This window comes from Perissodus microlepis, chromosome 6, assembly GCF_051167445.1.
Source record: "Perissodus microlepis isolate ML-2025 ecotype Zambia chromosome 6, ASM5116744v1, whole genome shotgun sequence".
Lineage (NCBI taxonomy): Eukaryota > Metazoa > Chordata > Actinopteri > Cichliformes > Cichlidae > Perissodus > Perissodus microlepis.
The window spans coordinates 24,900,248-24,909,938 of NC_140466.1; the positions used below are offsets into that span (position 1 = coordinate 24,900,248).

General features: G+C 39.8%; 1 protein-coding gene across 1 annotated transcript; it reads left to right on the plus strand.

The window, feature by feature from the left end:
- The first annotated feature begins 391 nt into the window (after positions 1–391).
- lsm6 (LSM6 homolog, U6 small nuclear RNA and mRNA degradation associated) lies at positions 392–5,054 on the plus strand. Its single transcript, XM_084931638.1, has 4 exons — positions 392–512; positions 830–935; positions 1,028–1,141; positions 4,874–5,054. Exons 2-4 carry the CDS (start codon positions 842–844, stop codon positions 4,906–4,908), a joined length of 243 nt encoding a protein of 80 aa, XP_084787764.1. The 5' UTR covers positions 392–512; positions 830–841; the 3' UTR covers positions 4,909–5,054.
- Positions 5,055–9,691: the final 4,637 nt, after the last annotated feature.

Sequence of the window (9,691 nt, forward strand, 5' to 3'; positions counted from 1 at the left end):
TTTTTTAGCTCAAGGAATGAGGAATGGTGTGTTACTTTTTGAAATCTTTCACCTTTTACACTTTGTCAGACAGCTTCTACTTAAGTGATTTCTTGATTCAGCAGGTCTGGCAGTAACGAGCCCTGGCTAGGGAAAAGTTAGCAGTTAATTCACGACTTAACAAGTGGGGATTATTTTTTTCACAAAGGACCAGGTAGCTTTAGAAGCTTTTTTCCTATAACAAATGAAATCATAATTTAAAAACTGTATTTTGTATTTACTCAAGTTATCTTTGTTTACCTGAAAAACGTAAATGTGACAAATATATAAAAAAAGGCAAAAAATAGAGAAGGCTCAGGCAAACATTTAATCACAAAACTATAGCTACTTTGTTGCCAGTTTGATAGCTGATTATGTGATTAGCGATCAATCATTTAAGTTTTTGTCCTCAGCCGCTTTCCGTACAGAACACGCTTGTGATTGGTCAATCTGACGTCCATGCTAAATACAATTGTCGGGAAAACGTCGGTCTGGTGAGTGAAATGCTAACAAACATATTGCTGCTGCATATAAAATTAAAGGGTTTCTTCTTGTGTTGTTGGGTGCAATAAAATGTAAGCATGATTTTCACAAAGACAGCGACCCTCGCTGCGCAGATTCACGGGAAAATAGTCGGTTAGCAGGTTAGTTATACTCGTTAGCTAGCTAGCCGCTAACAATACTAGCCTGTTTGCGTTAGGAAATCGTTACTGTTACAGACATGAACACGAGTTAGCTTTTGTTACGCTAATGTAGCTCCATGAAATAAATCGCTACTATAGTATCTAATGCTCATCTTCCATCCTTTCAGATCACAGTCAAAATGAGCCTGAGGAAGCAGACCCCGAGTGACTTTCTGAAGCAGATCATTGGCAGACCTGTTGTGGTCAAACTGAACTCTGGTGTCGATTATAGAGGTACGTAACAGCTTAGCCACTTGTTTCCCCCCCAATACTGATCGGTAAGTAATGACTTTAAAGGAAAACACGGTGTGTTTGTGTACCTGCAGGTGTTCTGGCCTGTTTAGATGGTTACATGAACATCGCCATAGAGCAGACAGAGGAGTATGTCAACGGGCAACTCAAGAACAAATATGGAGATGCCTTCCTAAGAGGAAACAATGGTAAGCATGTCCCTTTTATGTAGACTTTGGTATTTAAGGCAGTATAGGTCTTCTGTAATCAGAATCAGAATACTTTATTGATCCCTGGGGGAAATTATTTTTTGTTACAGTGCTCCATTATAAACAAAGAAGACTGAAGTGCATAATTAATATGCTAAACCTAAGGAAATGCTGTGCAGCTGTGACAGAGATGATAAAATAGATAAAAAAATAAATAAATGCAGGTTTATGTTTCTGAGGCCATCAGTTTTTTCTCTTAATGCCTGAAACTGGAACTCTTCCATGACAGTTGGAAGGAGCAGAAAATATGACAAACACAGGTGAGGAGCGCAGATTAAAGTGTGATCTAAAAAGGTTGTCAAATAGCCAACTTACCCAGAAAAGTAACCTGCTCTGTAGGATGTTCCTCTCAAAACAGGAAGCTGTGGTCTGTCTGATAATGACTCACATTCAGTGCTTGCTTATTAATTCCGTTTAAATGAGGGCATACATTATGAATGGCACAACTTAATGGTGCCATAACCTTTTAGCTATGTTCTGGTCTAACACAACTCATTTTTTACTTGTAAAATAAAAGTGTACACAGCTCCAGTAAGCTGTACAGTAAAAGTCAGTTGTGAAGAGTAACCAGAACCCTGAAACTGTAAAACTGAACTCAGAAATGTGTTTTATTTTATTTTTTTATTTGTACCAGTACTTTTTTTCCCTCTTTAAACTGTGGAAAAGGTCTCTCGCCTTCTTGAAAGTATTGTGAGGGTTAGCCAAATGGTGATAATTAGTTAATGATGAAAAAAAAAAAATCCCACTCAAATTAAATTGGTCTTCAAATTAAACTTTTTGCCTGCATTGATTTTTCGAAGTACATCATTATATGATAATAATCAGTAGATAAACTGTTAATGACAGTAGCTGTAAGCTGATGCCCGAGCTGATTTATTAAGATATTTTTAACTCACTAATTATTGTTAAAACAACACATTGTTAACACAGCTCTTGGGAACTGCCCCTTTTCACTCATTGTCAGTTCAATATTGCATTTTCTTGTGTGTCTTGCTATATTTTTATGAAACTTTATATTCTCCATGTTGATCAGCATAGACAGACTGGAGCGAACTCAAACTGTACAATGGTTTTGTACAGAGACATTCAGAGTGGTGTGAAAAAGTGTTTGCCTCTTTTTGATTTCCTATTTTTTTTGTGTGTTTGTCACACTTAAATGTTTCAGATTAAACTAATTTAAATACTAGACAAAGATAACACAAGTAAACACAAAGTGCAGTTTCTAAATGAAGGTGTTTATTATTAAGAGAGAGAAAAATCCAAACCTACATGGTCCTGTGTGAAAAAGTGATTGCCCCCCCTAAACCTGTTGGGCCACCCTTAGCAGCAACAACTGCAGTCAAGTGCTTGCGATAACTGGCAGTGAGTCTTTTCCAGCACCGTGGAGGAATTTTGGCCCACTCATCTTTGCAGAATTGTTTAAGTTCAGCCACCTTGGAGGCTTTTCAAGCATGAACTGCCTTTTTTTAAGGTCATGCCACAGCATCTCAATCGGATTCAGGTCAGGACTTTGACTAGGCCACTCCAGAGACTTCATTTTGTTTTTCTTAAGCCATTCAGAGGTGGACTTGCTGGTGTGTTTTGAATCATTCTCCCAACTCTGCTTCAGCTTGAAGTAATGAACAGGTGACCGGACGGCAGAATTCATGGTTCCATTTACCACAGCAAGCCTCAGACCATCACACTAACACCTTTTCACTGTTGGTATGACGTTCCTTTTCTAAAATGCTGTGTTCGCTTCATGCATGATCTAATGGGACACACACCTTCCAAAAAGTTCAACTTTTGTCTCGTCAGTCCAGAGAGTATTATCCCTAAAGTTTTGGGGATCATCAAAATGTTTTCTGAGGCTGTTCCATGTTTTCAGCATTTGTGGATAATAGCTCTCATTGTGGTTCACTGGAGTCATACATCTTAAGAAATGGCTTTAAACCCTTTTCAAGACCAAGAGGTCTTTGTTTCTCATGTCGTCCTGAATTTGGATTCCGACATGTGCCTGGCTTTTGAGGATATTTTTGGTCTACTCCACTTTACATGATTTCTTGATTGAGAACAGGCGTGATACTAGTCAGACTAAACGCCTTCATTTGGAAACTTGTGTTTACTTGTGTTATTGTTGCTTAATATTTACATTTGTTTGATGATCTAAAACAGACAAACATAAAAAAAATGGAAATCAAGAAGGGGACAAACACTTTTTCACACCACTGAAACTGTCCTGACACAGAGATTTCATGTTTAATCACTGGTATGCCCCTTTTTTAATGAGAATTGGCTCATTGTAAGGCTCTTGTTTGCAGAGATAGTTTTAATATATTCTGTATTCACCACAGTAGTCGGAACATTTTTTTTTAAACTGTATTGTTTACATCTTCATCTCTCTGTCTGCATTTTCCAGACACCAGGCATGCACTGTATCCAGTATGTGATTTGATCTCGAATGTGAGTCATGCAGGCCGGTGTTTCAGGCCGCAGATAGTGTTATTTTTAGTCAAAATAACCAGTACAACAAACTATACAGATTATCTTTGAGGGAAAAAATGTGGAACGTGGATGCTGCAGGGGGTCAAGGTTTAACATAGAATTTACTAAATCATCATCAGCAGCAGCAGCACATTTTCTTGTTACTGGAATCGTCTGCAGGTTGTGCAAAACGCTGCAGCTAGGCTTTTGACAAAATCCTCCAAGTACTCACATGTGACACCGTTGTTATCTCAGTTACACTGGCTTCCTGTTAAATTTAGTCAATTTTAAGATCCTGGTCTTGACCTACAGAGCTGTGCACGGACTGGCACCAGCCTACATCTTTGATCTGCTACAGCCCTATGTCCCTAGCAGGTCTTTGAGGTCATCTGATCAGGGCTTACTTGCTTTAAAAAATACTAAGAGGAGGACTAAGGGTGACAGAGCTTTTGCCACTGTGGCCCCTAGACTGTGGAACTCTCTCCCCCAAACATTAAGAACTGCGGACTCAGTAGCTGTTTTTAAAAAAACAACTCAAAACTCACCTTTTTAAAACTGCTTTTGGTTAATTTTTTGGGATTTGTTTCTGTGGAATAATTTCTGTGTTTGGGGCTGCACATTCAGACTGTTGTGAGGTGCAGTAGCTATTCACATAAAAAAAAAAGAAAGAAAACAAAACACACAATGGCTCCTCTGTTAAAGACATTTAAGAAAAAAATATTTTACAGTGGAGCCAGACTATAATTTATAACAGCTCATAAATAAAACAAATTAAAGACGAGAGAAACACCCTTCAACAGTGTTGTGAGCATTGATGTTACACAATTTAACCAGCAGAGGGCGCTCTTCAGCATCTCTCCTGGCAGTACAGGGTGTTTCCAACAACCAGCTGATTCGAGCAGCCGGGTGGAGTGTAAATGAATAACTACACACAAAAAAATGTTAGGGGAATATGTTTATTTTGTGTGTCTGAAAGAAAATAAAAAATATCATCCGACATACCGGAATATAGGATTTTTAAGTCACCAGATGTCGGTGTCGATCTTAAAAATCCTACATTGGCCTGCCTCTGTTTTGCTTTACCCCGCCTCCATTGAGTATTTTGTCTGTCAAATGAGATTTTCGGAATTTTGATTTATTTTTATGGATCATCGTGTATGAATAAGATCCCCCCCCCCCCCCTTCTTTTCTCCTGTCTCCTTCTTACAGTTCTGTACATCAGCACCCAGAAGAGGAAAGTCTAGTGAAGACCATTTTGAGTTCATTTAATTTTTTCAGTTTTTAATAATGTTTCAGAAGACGACTGTCATACGTTTTTGGTTCTGTAAAGCTTGAGAAGCGTTTGTTTTGTAAAAGTGGAATATATGAATAAATTCTGAGTTTCGATTTATGTCTGACTTGTTGAACGTCATTTACACATTTTGGTGTTATTATCACAAGGAAAACAACTACAGCTTCGCACGTTTACCGGATATGGTCCAATCTAACTTTTTCCTAGCAGGAAAAGTAAGAATTTAACACAAACCTGCGTTTTCCTCACTCAGAAGGGCTTTAATGTTTAAGTAAATAAAAGGTGGTTAAGAAAGCTGGTGAATTTCTTTTGGCTCTGTCCAAACCTGCAAATAACATAATTTTAAACTATTTGTAGAGATGCATCATCTGGTGTGGTTTTTATTTCCCATTTGGTGCCATGGAAACAAAGAAATGTTCAATGTAAAAACGAACTGAACTGTTTTTGAACACTTAGCCAGCACAAAATTGATGTGACTCAACAGATGAACATAGCTCACTGCTATACCAGCAAATGTCTTGTATTTACCAGTAGCAGTCAATGATGAAAGTGCTTTCTGACTGATATATCCATACATGCTTAATGATTTTAATAATTGTCATTTAAATCTTAAATGGCTGCTCTTAGACTTCCCCCTTGCTCGTGGGGAAGTCTGACTGTGGAAGACGAATGATCTATTTTTTTTGTCCTTTTAGTGAAATCGCTCGCTCACAGTTTATCCCCGGAGCAAGCGGAGACATCAAATCTACCACTGTTTTCCCAGAAGGCTTCAAAAGGATTAGAACATAATTTTGTAATTTGTCAGTCCTAATGTGCTAATTTTGTAATTGATCTTGATGCGACTGGCCTGCAGAAACCCATTACTGAATGGCTCGTGTACAAAAGCACTCATCATTACACATAATCTGACAATCGGCCGCTTTATAATTCCAAATAAAGCGCTTCAAAACAAGAATTTATAAACAAAAGCTCCTGTTGTGAGGCTCATTTAGCTTCAGTCTCTGGCTCTTTGGTTTGCAAATTGATCACAAAGATTTAGCTCAATATGACATCATGCTTTGATTGCTTTGTGCGCATAGATAGATATATAAATATAGATGGATATATATGGATAGTTATAGATATATTTTTTAAACCCCTACATCTGAACTTTGCTGGTGAATGTGTTGCAAAATACACTTGTTGATCACTTAATGCGCCGTCACAGATTGAATATCTACCTGTGAAAGAAAAAATGTGCCATGCAAATATGTATCACCGACCAACAAAGAGTACAAAGACTGCAGGACCAATCTATAAATGGTGCCACCTGCAGGCTATGTCAGGCTGCATTAGCATGTAAACAGATCTGTCAGATCAACTCTGACTGCCTACTGCTGCAGTCTTCCATGTTGTAATGCTTTTAAAAATGTCTCGGAGCGAACGGGCCTGCTTTATCTTTTTTTTTTTTTTTTAAATCATCCGTGACTGCATAGGTGTTCTTTGTTCAGTCAGGTTTGGATTGGCTCTGCTGTGTTTTGCCCTGTGAAAATCAATGCGGTGGCACATGCAGGGAATTGGAAGTTTATTCCATTTCTGCGTCTGGCCTGTGGTCATTTAGCAAATGAGTTCAAAAGTGGCATCACCTCATTACGCTAAGATAAGAATGCTATAAATATATGATTCATTAGTTTCTTAATGAGAATGCTGTAGCGTGGAGGCATTGGAAGAAGGGTGGGGTTGGGGGTGGGTGGGGGATTCTTTTTCGTCCAAGGATGGATGTTTTTTTTTTTTTGTTTTTTTTTGAGAGCCTTGTTTTCCAACCTGTACATGCGCACTCTGGCCCCTGGAAGGAGACAAAAGGCTGCCAAGGTCAGGCCTGACTTGAGAATGAAGGACGCGTTATTGATCAAACTCTGGCGAGCTGCAGCTGTAAGAGAGGGAATGTTGGAGGGAGATTGAGCTGCAACACAGACACACGAAACACACAGGCGGACATAGGCGCTGAGTGACATATATATATACACACACACAGAAAGGCACGGCACACAGCGCAACACACAAAGAATCATTATGGCACTTGGCGAGGGTTAGTGCAGGCAAATATTTACCCACTGGAATCATAACTGAGCCGCTGGCCGTGTGGCCTCACAGGGAACCCAATTAATACCATTCACACAAATGACCTGGTGGGAGACATCGTGCTCGCTTTGTTTTGTTTTTTTGTTTTAAAAAAACTCTTGAATCAATGCAGGTTCTTCTTCATCTTGCATGTGCATGCATTTGTCCTATAAACCCTCTGCAGAACAAAACTGTTTTTCTTTTAGATCACTGAACACCCAAAATCCACCTCCTTTTTTATTTTACATTTCATTTGAAGACCCTTCATTCCGTCGTCCAGGCTTACTTTGCGTAGAGCGCTGGTCCCCACTCGCCCGATCACAGCGGGCTGACGGAGGATGCTGCAGTGGCTCGCTGTTGACGTGTGGAGGTGAGTGATGGAGGGGAGAGGACAAAGGAGGGTAGAATAGGTGACAGCCTTGTTATGTAGGAGAGAAAGCCAAGGGGGGGCAGACTCAAGTCTTACAGCACCACCAGCTGCCAGAGCTACAAAACTACAGTGGAGACGACATGGGATGAGGGAGGGAGGGGAAAGTGGAGTATGACTTTGACCCTGACTGATCACTGCAGCATGACTGTCTAGCCTTTTCACAAGGGATCAAAGGAAGACAAGGACAACCTGAGATTCTGTTTTATAACATTTGGCTGTGCAATGTGGAACTTTTTATATGAATGGTTGATAAAGAGTGTTTTTCTTTTGTTTGTAAAAATATATACACAAAAATATTCAGTAACTTTAACTAAGGTGGCTCTTCCTGCACATTTACCACATTTCCGCTGCATCTACCACCTGCACGTGTAGATGCGAGCAGCTATTTGTTTTTGCGTGTGTAAAGAGATCGCCCTCCTCACATTGTATTAGGATGTGAACTTGACCTGCTTTGACCTCTGCCTGACAGCCTGTCATGTGTTTAGGATGTAAATGATGGCGCTGACCTCACACTCAGCGGCTCCGCTCTCACGTTTCGCAGGCTGGGTCAGAGGTGCCATTTGGAAAGTGCAGAATAAACAAACACCTTAGAAACAGCATGGCGGTGGCTGACAAATTTAAATACGTTCCTCTGATTAATACGCTGAATGTAAGCTGCACGTTAACTGATTATTCCACGAATCAGTAACGGGAAACATGATTTTTATAATTCTGCCCTCCACATCCCCCACAGTGAAGCAGCTAAGATATGATTGAAGTGTATACTTGAGGCTTTGATTCAAGGGAATTCATAAACTATTGCATTAACTGTTTAAGCATTGCACTCATTTCTTCCTCCATTTTCACAGGCCTGAAAGTAAACCGTCAGAGATCAAGTGATACAAAGCTTTATGACAGGTTTCACCGCAAATTAAGAAGTGGGACTTCGATACGTTCCCTAACCCTAACCCTAGGCATTACCATCAAAGTGAAAAATCTAAAAAGACTTGAAGAGAGATGGCAGAAACTCTTGCAAGCTGATGGAGAATAAGTAAAGTGACGATACCATTATTTCCTCTGTAAATACAAACCTCTTCACAACAGCTGGTCAAGCCTGTGGGCATTGAAAGAGACACCTTCATTAATGTAAATACAGAAGGTTTCCAACAAAGTGCAAATAACTGGTATGTAAAAAGAGCAGAAAGGCTGGATTTGATTTTTTGCAGATTATAAAAAGGCCTGTCTAGTTCTTGAAAAAGGTTATTTGTCAGCTAAAGTTAAGATTGTCTTGTATCAGAATAAGTGAAAAAGAAGAGAAAGAAGGAGCTATCATCATCTGTCAACCATGGTAACACACTGTAATGGCACATGTATGTATAGTGCCAATGAAACTGGGTCTGTGGTGTTTGCTGATTATGTGAGCCTGTACAGCTACAGCTTCTGCTCAGGTTCAACCAAATGTTGAAAAGACTTAAAGCAAAGAAGTGGAAGTTTGTTAACAGGCTGATACAGTCATCTTACCACAAACACATTAACAACATTAGTTGTTCCTGAGGCGCAAAGACTCGCAAATATAAAGCACCCAAAGGTGGCTGCAGTAAAGGCCCGGCGGAGGATCTCAAGGGAAGGGAACTCATCATTTTGAGATATCCACTGGTTCCAGATCTCAGGTGGTCACTGGCTGCAAAGGTTTGTGTCCAAGAATCAATAATATTCCTCATATTTATACACTATGTTGGTTTGAGCCTGTACAAATGCGGACAGTGCAAAAAGGGCTAAACGATTAACACAGTTTTGTTTTTTTGTTAAGCGAATCATGTTTTTATGCTTCATTTCAAATCCACTGTGAATGTGGTTGAAGCAAAAAATATATACATGCTGAGTCTCGCAACCACATTCATTCAGACAATGTATCAGCAGAAAAAAGGTGTGCATTACTTATGTGTTGATCCGCAAGCTTCTCAGAATCGCTTCCTTGTCTTTCAGGAACCTTCATCCACGTCCAAGTTTGATGGCTGTTTTGATCCTAATTGAGTGTGAAGGTCTGTGCAAGCCTGTGTTGTTCTGCAACCCCTAGGCTCTTTATTTAGCCTCGAGGACAGTCAGCCATGGCCAGAAATGCGACCCCTGACCTTCTTAACTGGAAGAATTCTATTTTCAGCATGGACAGGGTCTTCTGTGATTTATCTTCCCCCAAAACAGCCCGATGCAGATGGCAAAGTTAGCG

Bases quoted from the DNA above. Each gene is read 5' to 3' on its own strand.
- lsm6 (XM_084931638.1), top strand. From the start codon at position 842: ATGAGCCTGAGGAAGCAGACCCCGAGTGACTTTCTGAAGCAGATCATT. The intron at 936-1,027 runs GTACGTAACAGC...GTGTACCTGCAG, and splicing joins CTCTGGTGTCGATTATAGAG to GTGTTCTGGCCTGTTTAGAT. The intron at 1,142-4,873 runs GTAAGCATGTCC...TCCTTCTTACAG, and splicing joins CTTCCTAAGAGGAAACAATG to TTCTGTACATCAGCACCCAG.